Source organism: Perca flavescens, chromosome 13, assembly GCF_004354835.1.
Source record: "Perca flavescens isolate YP-PL-M2 chromosome 13, PFLA_1.0, whole genome shotgun sequence".
Classification (NCBI taxonomy): domain Eukaryota; kingdom Metazoa; phylum Chordata; class Actinopteri; order Perciformes; family Percidae; genus Perca; species Perca flavescens.
Genome location: NC_041343.1, coordinates 29499112 through 29516321, shown reverse-complemented (window position 1 = coordinate 29516321; position 17210 = coordinate 29499112). Strand labels below are relative to the sequence as shown.

Genomic DNA, 17210 nt, shown 5'->3' with positions numbered 1-17210 from the left:
TGGTTCGGGCATCTGGTAAGGATGCCCCCTGGGCGCCTCCCTAGGGAGGTGTTCCAGGCACGTCCAGCTGGGAGGAGGCCTCGGGGAAGACCTAGGACTAGGTGGAGGGATTATATCTCCAACCTGGCCTGGGAACGCCTCGGGATCCCCCAGTTGGAGCTGGTTAATGTTGCTCGGGAAAGGGAGGTTTGGGGTCCCCTGCTGGAGCTGCTCCCCCCGCGACCCGATACCGGATAAGCGGAAGAAGATGGATGGAAGTCTTTCATTCACACAGAAGTATACAAAAATAGGCGTTACAGTGTGGTTATTTCATATAGACTACTTATTAAATGACAAGAAATCATTCTATATCATGTAGGGCTGCAACTAACGATCATTTTCATAGTCGATTAATCCGTTGATAATTTTCTTGATTATTCGATTAGTTGTTTGATTTATAAAATGTCAGAAAATGTGGGGAATGTGCCGATGGTTTGTTTCGCCACGGTTGACTTTTACTTTTTATGATGAAAGCGAGAAATATAAACAAAATACTCGCACCGTCTCAAAACAAATGGTCGCAAAATGCGAGTCTGGAGCCCTGTTCTGGTAAACCCTTAGAGTCCAGAAATCACGTAACGGTCCGTTGTCCTCGGGTCAAATTTGACCCATATTCAAAACGTTTCTATATCAGAAACTTGGGTTTCTTTCAACCAAAATTGTCCAAAAAATAACGTGGATGGTTCCATACGACAATTACTCTTCACATGTAAATACATATCAGCTCTATAGCCCGACCGATAAAGGATTTTTAAGGCCGATTTTGATACAAATATTTGGTGATTTAAAAATCCGATATATCGGCTGATATACATTTTAAAAGAAAATTCAGAAAGCGTAACAAAACTTCCCTAACAACAGTTATTTGTAGTTTTTGTAGAGTCCTCACTAAAATAATATGATAATGCAGTTTAAAAATAAACTATAATAAACAACCCCACACTTAACTTCTCAGGTAACAGAGGTTTGACCTTCCATCACCAATGACTATCACGACAACAAACTAGTAAATGACTTCTGCTAGCCGACACCTCGGGGCGATACGTTTTGTACAATCAACCAAATCAGAGGAGCGTTACAAGTAGAACATGAGCCAAACATTTAATAACCCTGGTTTTTTTTCCCCCTCTCTTTACTTGCAGCTATAACATCTCCCCCCGTGGCTGCTCTTATTGTCTGGATGAGCAATTATGAAAACAGCATGATCAATTTCTAATGGAGTTTGGAGTAGCGCAGCCATTGTGGGTCCAATTCACGCCCACTCAGGTTACTGTGGGGCGTTTAGCAGCACTTAGTTACGGCCTCTGCGAAGCGTAACATCAACCTCCTGCCTGGGCTTGGCTCTTCTTCTCTGGACGATTGATTAGGGGGAAAAAAACAACAACGTGACAAATAGCGTTCCTATTATATCGCCTGCACACCAGTAATCACTGCTTATTATAAAAGGGAATAAATAATACACAGGGGGATGTACAGTATATACACTCCGTAAGTACAAATGCATTAACCGGGACAACAAAGCCGGATTGTGATGTAGGGCTGCAACAAACGATTATTTTCACTGTAGATTATTTTCTCGATTAAATCAATCAGTTGTTTGGTCTCTAAAATGTGGATCAGTGTTTCCCAAAAGCCCGAGAGGACGTCCTCCAACGTCTTGTTTTGTCCACAACTCAAAGATATTCAGTTTACGGTCACAGAGGAGAGAAGAAACTAGAAAATATTCACATTTAAGAAGCTGGAATTAAACTTTATTTATTAATTTTGAGAAATGTTTGCTGCTTTATTGTGATTGTTGGTATTTTTTTTTTTTTTTTAGGTGGCTTGGTCTATCAATGTTTATTTGGCGTTTAAAGCTTTAGTGCGTAACTTTTTGATATTAATGAACATCAGTTCCATTCAAGCCATTGCCAAATGAGTTGCTGCAACTCTCTCTGTATCTCTCAGTATGACTATGTTCAGAAGATTGTGGCGTCCGGCGACTTTCCCGCGCAGAAACTCGAGTGAAGATAATGACCTCTTCTGAAGAGTCCATCTTTTTTTAATCCTCCGTGTCCTCCTTGGCTACTAGCCACTGTGTGGAGAAGGGTGGGGAGTGTGTGATTACGAAGGCTTGTATCATGTGGACGCGCCGACAGTTTTGTTATCATTACTTAGAATTCCTCATGGGGGGGCGACAGAAACTACGCACTGTAGCTTTAAGCTGAAAGCAGGTCTCAAACTCCATCTCATGTTGTTCCAACATCCAACTTTTAATTGCTGTTGTCCACCTACTGCAGAACTTTTCAGTTCCCTCCCACACCTCACACACTGCGTAATAACAGCTCCGCGTCCGCGCTCAAACACTCACTGTACCGTTTGTGGAGCAGCAGCTGTATACTTTTTATTTGTAAACAATGTAGTCATGTAGTAAAATTCAGCTTTTTTTTGTTTATGTATGACAATAAATGCAATAAAAACATGAAGCAGTGGTGATAAAGACGCAGTGAAGGACATCCAGATGATTAAAGTGTGGTGGAGGTGAAGTCTCAGCCTTCGGAGCAGATGCTGGTTGTTGTTGCTCGGGTGACGGGGATTTGAATCGCTGGTTATTAAAACGGTTATTAGTCTGTGTGGAGCTACAACACTCAGTCCTTTAAACGCTCCCAGTGTAAACACTGTCAGAGTCGGGCGTTTTACTGCCACAGAGGCTCCACATTTAACCACTCAACTTCCACCAGTCTTAACTGACTGATTTGGGGATTGATGTGAAAAGCATGTGTCGTTTGAATTAGGGCTGCACGATACTAGAACAATATCGAATTGCAATTATTTTGACTGGCATTGCGATATGAGTCACTATATTGGAAGGAATGATCATTATTGTATCCTTATTCTCATTGAAAAAGATTACAATTTAAAAACTGTAAATGATTATAATGTGATTTTTGCAAGGATCTGTACTAAAGAAAGATTTTTTTTTAAGTCTGTTGGATACGACTTGCTGGCCCAGACGTCTCTGCAGCACCACAATACTAAATCCAGAATGGTTTGACATATTTTTTGCCTCAAATATTGCACCCCTCTGCAATGTGGATATAGCACTAGTCCATATTGCGATATCGATAAAATTGATACTAAAACTAGTTTCAATTCCGTAATGCCAGCTTTATTTTGGGACAGTTTAGGAAATACACTTAATCGGGCTGCACGAGATGAGGAAAATATCAAATTATTTGTACTCATTTTGCGATTGAGATATGATTCACGATATTGGAGGGAATGATCATTTTTGTAGCATTGTTCTCAATTTCATTGAAAATTAAAAAGAAATTAAAAGGATTATAGTGTGATATTTGTGAGGATCTGCACCAAACAAAGATTTTTTCTGTAGGAAAGGAATTGTAGGCCGGGACGTCTCTGCAGCACCACAATACTTCATTTAGAATGGGTCGACACATATTTTGCCTTTAACAAATATTGCGCCCCCCCAACAGCGATTTGGATATTGCACAAGTCCATGTTGTGATTTTGACACAATTGCGATTAATGGTGCAGCCCTAATTAGTATGTAGTCAGATCTTAAGAAGATCTTTCGAAATCCCAATTACAAATCTTAAATATAGCCAGGAGACAATTAGCTTAGCATAAAGACTGACACACGGCACAAGCCAGTGTCACAAAGAGTTGGCTCTGAGTGTGTTTGAAACTCACTTGTCCTCCCCCAGCACCACGCCAAAGCCTGCGTGCTCCACCCGGGTCACCTGGGGGTTGTACCAGCCAATCATCTGAGCCGCAGCAAACACCACCTGGAAGTGTGTGGCCTAAAAGGAGAAGAAACACACACACACATGTGTTTGTTTCACCGTCTTTGTGGGGACCATCATTGACATAATGCATTCCCTAGCCCCTTACCCTAACCATCACAACTGAATGCCTAACCGTAACCCTCACCCTAACCCATCCCTAATCCTAAAACCAACTCTTCAACCTTGTGGGGTCCAGCATTTTGGGGCCCACAAGGCTGTGCAGACCCCACAAGTATACTGTATTCCCCGGCTTTTGGACCCCACGAATATAGTTAAACACAATTGAACACAATGAAATTGCTGTGAAACAAAAGGTTGCTCTGCTCCCCATTAGATATTTTAGATTCCCACCTTTGCTATTTATTTATTTGCCCCTTGTTTTCCTGTCCAGCTTCATCTGTACACTCTGTCATCCTCCTTCTACCTCAACTGTCTCTGTCTCTACCCACCTGTCCGCTGTCTGTGACGTAGATGATGATGTCGGCTTTCTCGGTGAAGAGTCGGTGGTGCAGGGCCGCGAGGTCTGACGTGTCGTAGGTGTAGCCGCCGTCCGACTTGACGACGGTGAGGGGGATGGACTGGCCCGGGGCGAAGACAATCTTGCGACCCTCGTCCAGCTCCACCAAGCCTGAGGAGAGAGGAAAGAAACACAATTAAACTAAAAGATGGATGGATGGATAGGTGAGAAGGGTACACAAGGGAGGAGGGGGGGGGAGACAGTTGGATTGAAATGAGAGAAGGGAAAATGATCAAGATGATGGTTTTATGAGAGCAAGAGAGTAAAAATTTAGGTATGATTGGAGGGGGAAAAACGAGAAAGAGAAGATGATGAGCGAAATGGGGAATAAAAAAAGTGCAGAAAAAGGGGGGGGAGAAGAAGAAATTAGACAACACCAAAAAAAAATTAGAAAGGGACTGTTGGAAGAAGACATTTATGAGACCGTATTGCCCCCTGGTGGTCACAAAACGATACAGCAGACTACAATTTCAAACGCATTGCATGTTGAGGGCTTTGTTTGAAGTATTATTGGTGCAAAGCCTTTAATAACCCCAGCAGATAAAAGGCACGGCTTGGACATGTACAGAGGCACAACACAGACTCAAACTGAGACCCACAAAAAGACCTTTTTTAATCTGAAGCAGATCAAAAATGAATCATAATGGGGGAAGAAAAAATGAACGTTTTCTCTGATTATTGCCTGAGAAAAGTCTTAGAGTGAAAACACCAGAGTCCAGCTATCCTGCTGTGACCTCAGACCTGCTGCACACTGACCTTTGTCCTCGAACTCCTTCACCACCTTTGTCATCATGTCCTGGTAGAAGGACTCTCCTCTCTCGACAATCTGGATGTCCAGGCAGTCGTAAACCTTCTGAAACTCTGAAACACACACAATTGCCACTTGGGTATTAGTTTTGAGACCAATCTGTTAAAAAAGAAAAGAAAACAAAGCTAGATAGAACTGGACAACTGAATGGACACAAGCTGACAGAATGTAAAGTCACAAAAGTTAATTTGGGGTGTTGTTGGCGTGTTTAGGAAAAAAAATGGTCCAATATCGATTCATAAAATCCATCTTTGTTTGTATCATAAGAAACTAAAAGACCTAAGGAATCCATTGGTATCAACCATGCTAGCTTGTCGGTAAGTTTTTTTTTTTTTTTTTTTTTTTTTTTTTTTAAAAGGGGGTCCCCTCAAGTTGTTGATGAAATGTCACTCAACACTCAATGACTGTAGAGTCTGTAGAGCTGCACTTTATTGTGTGTTCATGTTAAATAAAAAGTACATTAATGTAACTGCTTTGGAAATTGAGATGTAATCGAATCGGGACCTTATGGACCGCGAGTCTTAAGGCTTAATTCAGATTTTTTGCTCAGATTTTTCTTTTGGCTGTTCACATGACCTTTTTAAAATGTGGCCTATATCAGATTCCAGTGTGAACTGTTTGCGGTTTCAAACTGACCCGAAAGCGCTAAAGAACAATGACAATGACATCAGATGCAGCATGCTGTTCCACTAAAGTTAGGGAGGTTATGGAGGAAGTAAGCATTTTTGATTTTATTTCAAAAAGTTTGTGTAATGCCAGCTTTAACATTAATGAGCATAACACTGATTAGGTCTAACACCTCCCTCACCCTCCAGTGATTTGCTCCATCACTGTTCTCCATTGTGTAGGCCTAGTCAAGTTTTTAATGTTACTGTCTGTGTCTCGGGCTAACTGCCGCCGGAGCATAATTGTGCCAAATGTCGATGTAGAATGAGGTAAAAGTCTCATCAAATCCGCCTTGGTTGTTCACACTGTGGCCGCATCGAGAAAAAAAGAAAACAAAATCAGAACTGGGTCTGATTCGGGGCCACATATATAGAAGTGGTTTAAATCTGATTTGAAAAAAATCTGATCTGGGCAAAATTTGAGTGTTCACACTATTTCTGAAGAAGTCTGAACTGGTCACTTGACCCCCCCGATTTGGGCCACTTTTGCCTGCAGCCTGAACGTAGCATATGAATCGGAATCGAAACGATTCAGGAAATCAGTGGGGATAACCAACCCTAGTAATGGAGCCTTTTTACCTTGCCCTGCCTTGCTGTCATTACCCAGAATGCTTTTCAACAACTCTTCAAAGATGTGACCCACTCTGGGTTAACAAGCCCCACTAAAGAAAGTAAGAATGTCCCACCTTACTCAAAATAAGTCAAAACAGCTCAGTCTGGAAATACCTAGCAATCGCTTAATTTTTAATAGCATAAGCTGCGTTCCAAACCGTTCCCCATCACGGAAATAGTGCACTATATGGTGTGTTCGCCATTTTGTTGCGGTGATCGAATTCTCAGCGGTTAATTTCATTCACTATATAGTCCCGTATTAAAGTCCCACAATGCACCGCTAATTTGAGTGTACAGACGATGTACCCTACATTTTACTCCCGTATACCCACAATGCAACGCGGCTGTGTTTTCACGGAGAAGAAGAAGCAGAAGGACCAACGAAACTGAAAAGGACCAACGAAACTGAAAAGGAAAAATGGAGCGGGCTGTCGTTTCTAAACTTGAACATGCAACATATATGCAACCTTTTACCATCCTCCTGAGTGCTCAGTTTGTTTCAGGGACGTATTAGAAGTATTTTTTGTTCCGGTTTGTTTACACAAATAACCGCCGCATCTACTGGCGCAACGAGTCCGAAATCTCATTTGGTCATTCGCTCTATAGTTCGCTATTTAATAAAACACTATATAGGGAGCCGTGAATGAAACACAGCTATAGTCTCATGAACAGACACACTGATGTGCAGGCTACCTCTCCTGGAAACATCACAGATGAGGTTCCAGGCTTTAATGAAGTCGGGCTCTTTGCTCTGCAGTCTGACGACACACTGATACGCTCGCTTCTTAAAGTCCTCCTCCTCGTCAAAGCGCTTCTTCGACTCCTGGGACGGAGATGGGCACAGAGAAAAGGACGAAATGAGAGAGACAAAAAGAAAAGTCTGGGTGGATGATGAAGGAAGTAAATGAGGTGTAAAGACAACAGCAGCAAGAACAGGTAATGCTCTGTGTCGATACATATGCAGTATTCTCACAAATATACACATGCAAAGTGTGCCATAAAAGTGCACTACACTGCAGGCACGTAACGCTCTTCCATATCCTGGCATCCACTGACATTGAAAGTTCTTTTTTTTTTTTTTTTTTTTTAAATAAGTGACATTAACTGTCAAAACTTAAAGTTTCTTTCGTTGTTCAGTTACTTTAATTATTTATAAAAAAAACGTTCCCACCTGTGAACTTTTGCTTCATGCTGTGCCATCTACCAGTAATACAAAGTATGACAGGTGATGGATAAAACTGCAGGAACACTTAACAGTACATGATATGCTACCAGAAGCAATTTGCAGTATTTCTTGGCAACGCACCTAAAATCGATTCTTTCAGTTCCCCTTCTTTTCTCCAGAGTGGGACTCGTGTTAAACCTTAAAGGAGTACTTCAAGTTTAAGGCCGTTGTCACGTGTCCATTCAGATACTTTGCCAACACTTTCTATTGTTCCCTGAGGATTCAGACAGCGAGCAGCAGTGGAAAACAGAGAGACAGAAACAGATGGGGTTCTAACTGACTTTGTAGAAGGCCTGCAGGTCACCAATGGGCGGGGAGCTGGTTTGGTAGTCGGGAAACTTATCCTGCAGGTGGGCAATCAGCATCCCAAACTGGGTCCCCCAGTCCCCCACATGGTTCAACCTGAGAAAAGCCATGAGCAGTGTCAAAACTAAATACCACAGACTTGTTTAAGGACTTTTTACCCTGCGAGAAAGACCAAAGAATGGAGAAGACTGTCGGCGCCTTCGTCTATCCAACTCGTTGGTACTGAGTCGGACATCTTAATTACTGGCCAGATTGTCATGCTATTTGGTGGATATTTAGGGTCTCCCAATAAATATCACCTGACTATTTATCTCACACCACAATCATGTCAAATGTTCACCTTTAACACGTTGATACAAGAGAAATTATCATGAAAACTCAACAGCTTTTTATGAAAACGACTGAAGTCTAAAGGCTAAAGTCTTAGCATGTTAGCATGATAAATGAATGAATGTTACATGCTACAAACTAATTATTACCTTTGCATTCTAATATGCTAACATAAGAATTTAACTCCAAATCAAAAGTGAGTATGAAATGTCCTAACATTGCTACCGTGCAGAGGATTAATTTAGGTAACAGCATGACTTACCCTAAATAAAAACATGTCTCTCCATTTTTCATCCATGTAACGGTTTAGTTCTCTGGTGTGTAATAATACCACTACGGCCTCAAAAGATATTACTGTGGCTGTAGACTTTTTAATAATCTGTAGTGGAGGAGAGCGAGGTCAGCCTTGCTGTTTCAGAAGCAGCAGGGCTTTATTGAACAGCGACTGAGACTGACCTGACGACGTCGTAGCCCAGGAACTCAAACAGCCGACACATGCTCTCCCCGATGATGGTGGAGCGCAGGTGGCCCACGTGCATCTCTTTGGCAATGTTGGGAGAGGAGAAATCCACCACCACCTGACACACACAGAGACACAGACAGACAGACACACACACACACAGAGACACACACACAGACAATTACTAAACTTGGCTACTGACAATCTGGTTTTTGATTTCTTTGTTTTTTAGTGTGGAGGGATGTGGTGCAGCAGATGGGACAACTCACAACTAGGGCTGCACAATATATCGTTTTTTTTTTTTATCTCCATCACAATATCAACTTGCGCAATATACACATCGCAAAAGGCTACAACACATCACTATAGACACTCAGATTTCGTGTGAGTTGTAAGAAAATATCAGCTGAAAACTGCACATAGAAAAGTAACCGTCATTCTTTTTTTAAGTGGTGCCTTTTATATTCAATTCAAAGTTTAGTTTGTTCAATGAAAACATTTTGGAAATGATTTCCTTTGATTTGTTTTAAATTCAACAAGCGATTGGTTGTAATTAGCAGAATACTAAGAGCAGCAGAAATGCAGAACTGAGCACAATTTAATATCCGTTTATCGCTAGTAATATCGTTATCGCGATATTCAACGTCATCGCATATGTGCCTCGTATCGTTCAGCCCTACTCACAACACTTTGATATAAAGACCAGCATGTCCGAATGTTTTATTAAACTAGCATGGCAGTTTTTCTCCCACACCGTACAGTAAGTATCAAACATGTAGAAAAATGTGTGTTGAGTGTTATGGCGTCTGCCGTCGTAAGGTGTTGTATGGCTGCCGTGCATCACCCAGGTGGGTGCTACACATTAGTGGTGTTAGAGAGCAGTCCCCCCCTCCTCCCCCCAAATGCGCTTTGAGTGTCTATGATAAAGCGCTATATAAATGTAATAAAATAAATAATAAATAAATAAATAAAAGAGTGGGACGTACCCTCTTCGGGGAGGCCAGTGGGGGGGGCTGCACGCCATTGATCAGCAGGTTGCTCAACAGTTTGGACACAATCGTCCTCTTCAGATGGATGTTGATAAACCCTGGGGACACAAAAGATGGCAGAGGGGACGATGAAGACGGACTCGCAGCTCATGCTGCTGTGAGAATACAGACCATTACTGGAGATGCTTCCAGTTAGGACTGTGGTCACACATCCGACACGGACACATCCGCTGACTGAACATCTGAAGAGCTTAAAATTAACCATTGTGCATATAGGAAATCGCTCTCCAATGCTGGGTCCAAAAATCTAAGAAAAGTCACCCAGATGAATCACAGCCAGATGTTTTGGTCTCCGTACCTGGTCCTGCGATTTCAGTTTTCTGGATGAGTTCGTTGTCCGGAAGATTCTGGATGATCTTCTCAGCGATTTCCCTCGGGTTGATTTTCATTCCTCTTGCTTTCAGCATCTGGAACACGACAAAGTCAGACATGGTTTGGCTTACTCTGTGCTGTATACAAAAAGGACTAATTCTAATCTTCCGAGAAATAAGCTTTTTTTTCCTGCAGGCTTAATTTTAAAATGTGATGTATTGAATTTGTGATGAAACCTGCAGTGATTTGTGATGAAACCTGCAGTGATTTGTGATGAAACCTGCAGTGATTTGTGATGAAACCTGCAGTGGTTGTGATGAAACCTGCAGTGGTTGTGATGTTCCAGCAGTTGGCCACCACAGAACAATAATAATTAAATATTACAATAAAAAAGGTTTGAAATATAATCAGATTCCTAAAAAAAAAACCTTCCTATTATAAAAACAGGGCTGGGTATCGCCACTGATTTCCCGAATCGATTCAAAACAGTCACATTTTCCGATTCAGGTTAGAGAAATTTAAATTACAACACCAATTTTGCTTGGATATAAAAATAGATTCACAGAGAACTTCTGCTGTAAATTGTACACACGAGAAGCAACCCTCAAATATTTTTTATAATGCACCAGGCTAATGTTTACATTAACCACAGTTTGATTTCAGATCACTCAAACAAAAATCGATTTTAATTGGAGAACCGATTATTTTAACCCAGCCCTAGTTAAAAACAGGACCTTTCTGAGGACAGGTCTTTTTTTTATTACTGAAAAGAAATTACTTAGGACTAAAATAACCATATTTTTAAAACCCGACTGTCATTCTTAAAGTTGGTATTTATTTACACACTACAAGAAAATAAAGGCTAGGAATTTAAATAATTCAAGACATTTTAAAGTGCTCATATTATGCTCATTTTCAGGTTCATAATTGTATCTAGAGGTTGTACCAGAATAGTTTTACGTAGTTTAATTTTCTAAAAACACCATATATTTGTTGTACTGCACATTGCTGCAGCTCTTCTTTTCACCCTGTGTGTTGAGCTCTCTGTTTTAGCTACAGAGTGAGACATCCCACTTCTGTTCCATCTTTGTTGAGAGTCGCACATGCTCAGTAGCTAGGTAAGGACTACTAGCCAGTCAGAAGCAGAGTATGAGGGCGTGCCCTGACAGTACCTAGGTGAGGACTACTAGCCAGTCAGAAGCAGAGTATGAGGGCGTGCCCTGACAGTAGCTAGGTAAGGACTACTAGCCAGTCAGAAGCAGAGTATGAGGGCGTGCCCTGACAGTACCTAGGTAAGGACTACTAGCCAGTCAGAAGCAGAGTATGAGGGCGTGCCATGCTAGCAGCTAGGCGAGCATTATAACGTGTGTTCCAAAGTGACCACGTTTGTCTCTGAAGTAAAGGCTGGACTACAATAGAGCTGTTTGGAGCAGTTAGGGAACAGTGTTTTCTGTTGGAGATGGTAAGTCCCTTTGGGGGAGACTTTGGGCTTTTTCAATTTGTAAACCTATAACGTGCCCAAAAATATATACACAATAAAGGAAAGGGAAAAAGCCAAACAGCATAATATGAGCACTTTTGCTCAATTTTGAACCATTTTAGGATTTATAATCCACCTTTCATATAACCGCAGTCAAAGAGGTCTTTTTCTTTTTTCTATGATCCACAGACAGACTTGGCAGTCTAACCTGGGCCATGGCCATGGCACTGTTGCACTGGTAGTCTCCGAACTTGGCCTGCTGGTTGGGCGCGACCGACAGCGGCGGGTTGTCCAGCTCGGGGCAGGAAGCCCGGATGGCCTCGCCGAAAATCTCCTGGAGCCGTAGGTTGATGTTCATCATGGATTTGCCGCAGTGAGTCGTCCTCTCCTCCTGCAGGCCCTGAGGACACACAGCACATTAGCTTCGCTGTCATTGACATCACGATGATGATGACGATGATGCATGGGGAAAACACGGGCAAGGACACGGGAGCTTTGATGAAGTGCAACATAATCTTTTCAGCCATATTTTGGCAAGATGGTGACTGCTGGGACAAACATGCTGTGCAGATGGACAGCTGAGGAGTAAATGAATGCTGCAGGAGTGGTTTGGAAAATGTTTAACTGTATTTTGCAATTGCGTTGACTCATATTTGCAACAGTTCAATATGCAAAACAATAAAATAAAATGATATGCCCATTATCAAATAATGCTGTTAAACATTGTCCCTCAAAGAATATAAAAATAAAAATGAGGAAAGCGTTCACATTATTTACTGAATATGTTGCGATAACGTTTACAGTCGGACTTTGCGCTACAATAAAACCTACGTTCACACGAGACAAAATGATGGCATCAGTTTACTTGTTTCTGTTATGCATCGATCATAAACTTTGTTTGAATCCAAGGCACCAGACCTTACAATCACTATAAAGCTTAATTTATACTTCTGCGTAAACTCTACGCCGTGGCTACGTACTGGAATGGAAAAATCACATATTTGTCTATTAACATATCTTACTGTTGACTTGTTTTTTTTTTTTTCTTAAGCTGTGTGGACTTTTTACCTCGGTTCTGTTTTGATGTATGGACCCTGATGGCATAACTTTATGTTCTTCTGTTTATCTAAAAGTGCAGAGACTGGCTTTTCTCTACCTCCCATTTTGGTGACAGAATTTGGAGGTCAGATGGACTGATATTCGGAAGGGCAGTTCATTTTATAGAGTCCGACCTGCAACCTAACTTAACAACTGCAGCTTTGGCTCAGAAACTGACTCGGACCTCCTTTTTTATTTGTTATTTTTAGAAGCTTTTTCTTTCGAGTCAAAGCAGTCAGCCACAGCTGCAGCACCCCCGCCCGCCCCCCGCCCGGTGTACTCCTGCTGTGTCACTCACCCTCTTCAGGATGTTGAGGCGGTACTTCAGCTTGGTGTTTTCGTCCCGCAGCTCGTCCAGGCGGGGAGACGGGCTCAGGTTCTGGGGGTTTTTAAGACTCTCAATCTCAGCAGAGAGACTCCGGATCTCCCGCTCCTGTAAAACATTAACAACAACATGTACATTAGGGTTGACAAAATGTGATATTGCGATATCGATTATGAATTTTGATATTTTTGAAACATATGTAAAATCACAAAAGTTACGGGAAAACGCATCAAAATAGATTCATAACAAATTAAACAAGTTTTCTTTCAACACAAGGTTTATTTCAACCGACGGTCATATTGGACTGGTCCAAAAACCACAATGTCTGACTCTAAAACACCTGTCTTAGATAAGGAGATAAACAACAGTGCACAACAGGATTTCTGTAGCCTGGGTAAACCCTGACCAACTTCCGGCAAATTTGAGATTTGCTCTGCAAGTCAGTCTGGCGAAGAGCCCATTCAAGCTCATTTCCAATGTCCCCAAAATCGACGGCGGGCTTTACGCGACGACGATAGCGCAGCGACGGCGAGCAGCTTTTTGTTTACGTTCAACATGACGGCTACCGAAGCGCAGCGTCACCCGGATCGTTGGTCTGATTGGTTGAACTATTCAATGCGCCCAGAGGCGAACTGTCAATTAACTTTTCCCAGACCCCCTCTCAGTTACAACTGAGAAGGGTCTGGTGTCAGCCAGGCTAGGATTTCTTATCAGAGACCCAATAAAGTAAATAATCGCTTTCACAGCAGCTGTAGTTGTTCTGTGCCAACGATCATTGCTTATGTTTCACAAATCAGACTGTGACAAAGCCGCAAGTGGCAATGTTTCACCCAGGAAATGGACTGTTATTTTTTTTAGAGACAAACACTAAAGATTAATCATTACAAAGTGCACTTTGATAATTTTTCATACAATATTTCTTATGTTTTTGATATACTTTCTGTGATTTTTAAAACTGTAAATCTGAATTAGGGCTGGGCAATATATATCGATATTACACAGACATGTATACAACTGTACATACTATACTGATTGTCACTTTGCCGTTTTTTACGCTTTTTTCCCACCAGTATATACACACCACTAACACCAAATTATAAACACTAGTTTCACACTTATTCTTGTAATTCATGGTCAATAAACCTCATTTTTGAGTTTAAAAAGCAGAAATATGCTACAATATTGAATAAAACTCCCAAAATGTAACGAAATAAACTGAAACTGATCTTTAATTTGACTTGTGAAGAACGTTGTATGGAACCACCCATGTTATTTTTGGGCAATTTGGTTGAAAGAAACCTACATTTATGATAAAAAAATAACTTTAAAAATGGGCCAAATTTGACCCGAGGACAACATGAGGGTTAATAGGTTATTTAATCATTGCATAAAGCACTTCTGGTTAGACATTAACTACATTTAGTTGCTATGTACTTGCTACACGTGCAATGACAATAAAAGTTGAATCTAAGTCTTAAACTTTGGATATCGTGATATGGTAATATGACACGTATAAGTGGTGTCTGTTCCTGGTTTTAAAGGTTGCATTAAAATGAAGTGATGTCATTTTCTTACCAGACTGTTCTAGCTGTTCTATTATTTGCCTTTACCCACTTAGTCACTATATCCACATGACTTGTGATTATCTATCAAAACTCTCATTGCGGTAATACTTTGTGAAAGCACCAATCATAAACCCTACAATATCGACATTGATTATTTGGTCAAAAATATCGTGATATTTGATTTTCTTCATATCATCCAGGCTTATTCTGAATCATTAACATTTAGCCTACAAAGCTGGGTTTAAATGTATTAAACCACCACTGCTTTCCCTCCAGAAAAAACCCCCACTGATAATAAATTAGGCCACAAAGAATTGTATAGAGCCTGAAGTTGAGTATCAGAATGAAACCAAAAGCTGGCTCATTGCCAGAAAATGGTGCAAACAAACATTCAAATTACAATGACGTGAATACCAATACTCCCTAAAATGAATGTGGACTTTAAACTCGCCCATGATATCATGACAATTTTAGATTTTCTTTAACTTCAATTGAAAAGCATTCCCATGATCCAGATTCTCAAATGTGAAGATGTGCTGCCTTGACTTGACATAAGTGATTATTAACAAAATATTTTTGGGTTTTAGGCTGTTATCTGTCTAGAACGTAGTAGACAGATTAATCAACAATAGGCAGCCATAAAGTAATATCTTATTCTAGATCACGTGTCAAACTCAAGGCCCGGGGGCCAAATCCGGCCCTTTGCAAATTTTGATCCGGTCCGCATTTCAATTTAGGTTCCCAGCTCATTTTGGCCCGACTAGTTGTGCACCACAGCAAAGAAAATCAGGAAACTGTTTTTTATACTGTAATTATGCGACACTGCCGTGCAGAATTTGACAGATTTGCCCACTTTGAGACTCAAAATTCCCCACAGAAGCTTTTTTTAATATTCAGGCTGTGAAACAGGTTGTTGTGAGTCGGCTGGGTGGCAGCTGCTTTTAAAAAAATTTGATTTTCATGACTTGCTTAATTCTATGATGGCTAAGAAACGTTTGTGCAGCCTTTTTTTTTAGGGTTTTATGTCGACCAAACTGTATGGGAGAAAGCTATATGAGACATGCAATAATACAAAGTTAATTAACTTTTTTGTCAATAAACTCAACATGCCTGGCCCTTATTGTGATCGTCATTTCCAGTGTGGCCCTTAGTGAAATTGAGTTTGACCCCTCTCCCTGTTCTAGATGATGAAACTAGGCTTTATCTTGCATAGGAACCACCCAGGATCCCGTTCAGGACCACTAGAGGGTCCCGAACACAATTAACACAAAACCGTCATCTCATCAGCATGTAAACTTCAGCTTGGTGTACCTGTGACATGTAGCTTACCTTTCAGTTTTATTTAAGTTATAGCATTCAATATCTCAAAAATAATGACTGTGTATCTCAAAATAATGACTTCGTATCTCAAAAAATAATGATTTTGTATCACACAATAATGACTTTGTATCTTAAAATAATGAGAAACTTTCTAAAAATCATGAATTACAACCACGACTTCCGTAGTTATGAGACATTAAAGTAACGATACAATGCTCTGTAGTGATAAACACACACTCGGGGACTCGCTGTCACTTAGCATAGCTAACAGAGATGATTGTCGACGTAACGTTAACGTTATTTTAAATAAAATAAGTGTGTTCGGTGTAAGGACAGTTAGCCGAATTTAAGAGTGGGGACTAGCTAACTCCTCGGCAGACTTTATTTTGTTCGGTCTTGTAGTTATTTTACTGTAAAGCGAAAACACATTAAATTGGCCGTTTGTGAAATGAAGTTCGACCGGTTTGTAGTTATCTGACTGTCACCGGTTGCACACACACACACATACACATTTAGCCTGCTAGCTAACGTCGGCTAACGTTGCCCACAAGCCGGCCGGATACCTGTTGCTGTAGTCGGGTCGTGTACTCGGTTATAGGGTCTCCCATCTTTCTGAAACACCCGAGGGAGGCTTCTCTGTCGGCTGGACGAAGACTCTCGTGGCTGATGAAACAAACAGCGACAGCAGGAAGAAGTCCACAACTTTCGAGTATACTTCCGGTACTGGATTCTTCTTCTTCGTTTGGCGGGTCGCTAACCACCGTCAAAGTGCGACAGCGCCACCTTCTGTGTGTGGTAACAACCATAGACTACCACAGGCCGTTCGCCTTCACTTAAAGTGATGGTTCGGAGTAATTTCACCCTAGGGTCCTTTGCACAATGACCTCGAGCAAAACACCCCCCGAGAAGCTTTTTTCACCTGGGTCTGACATTGGGCGAGTTAGCGTAGAGTAGCGTTATCAGCTGAATAGCTTAGCGCAGGGGCTAATGGACCCACGTTTGTATCTGGTAAATGACCCCACTAATAATGCCCGAAATGATACCAAACGTCTACACTAGTACAAACAGATTATGTACTCATAAAACGATGGATTGGAAAGTTTGTAAGTACACCAGAAGTTTATGAACACTTGCCTGCTGGCTTCTGCTCTCTGTTGTTGTTGCTGCTGCAGGCAGTAAGACGAGTGCTTAGGGCCGTCTACAAATTACTACACCGAAAAGAGATGCAACAAAAATATTTTTTAATTTAACTTTTTTTTTTAAGTAAGTACTGTAGTATAACTAGCAGGAGACAAGTAATAACTGAGGTAA

General features: G+C 41.2%; 1 protein-coding gene across 1 annotated transcript in view; it reads right to left on the bottom strand.

Moving 5' to 3' along the window:
* rars1 (arginyl-tRNA synthetase 1) overlaps positions 1–16734 on the bottom strand; it is a 31166-nt gene extending 14432 nt beyond the window's left edge. Inside the window, exons 1-11 of the mRNA XM_028595157.1 lie at positions 16463–16734; positions 12988–13122; positions 11800–11991; positions 10098–10206; positions 9737–9837; positions 8747–8868; positions 7936–8056; positions 7123–7252; positions 5101–5205; positions 4277–4455; positions 3733–3842 (exon numbers count right to left, since the gene is read on the bottom strand). Of these exons, the coding sequence (XP_028450958.1) occupies positions 3733–3842; positions 4277–4455; positions 5101–5205; positions 7123–7252; positions 7936–8056; positions 8747–8868; positions 9737–9837; positions 10098–10206; positions 11800–11991; positions 12988–13122; positions 16463–16705 (1547 nt within the window). The 5' untranslated portion in view covers positions 16706–16734. The remainder of the gene's footprint in view (positions 1–3732; positions 3843–4276; positions 4456–5100; positions 5206–7122; positions 7253–7935; positions 8057–8746; positions 8869–9736; positions 9838–10097; positions 10207–11799; positions 11992–12987; positions 13123–16462) is intronic.
* Positions 16735–17210: the final 476 nt, after the last annotated feature.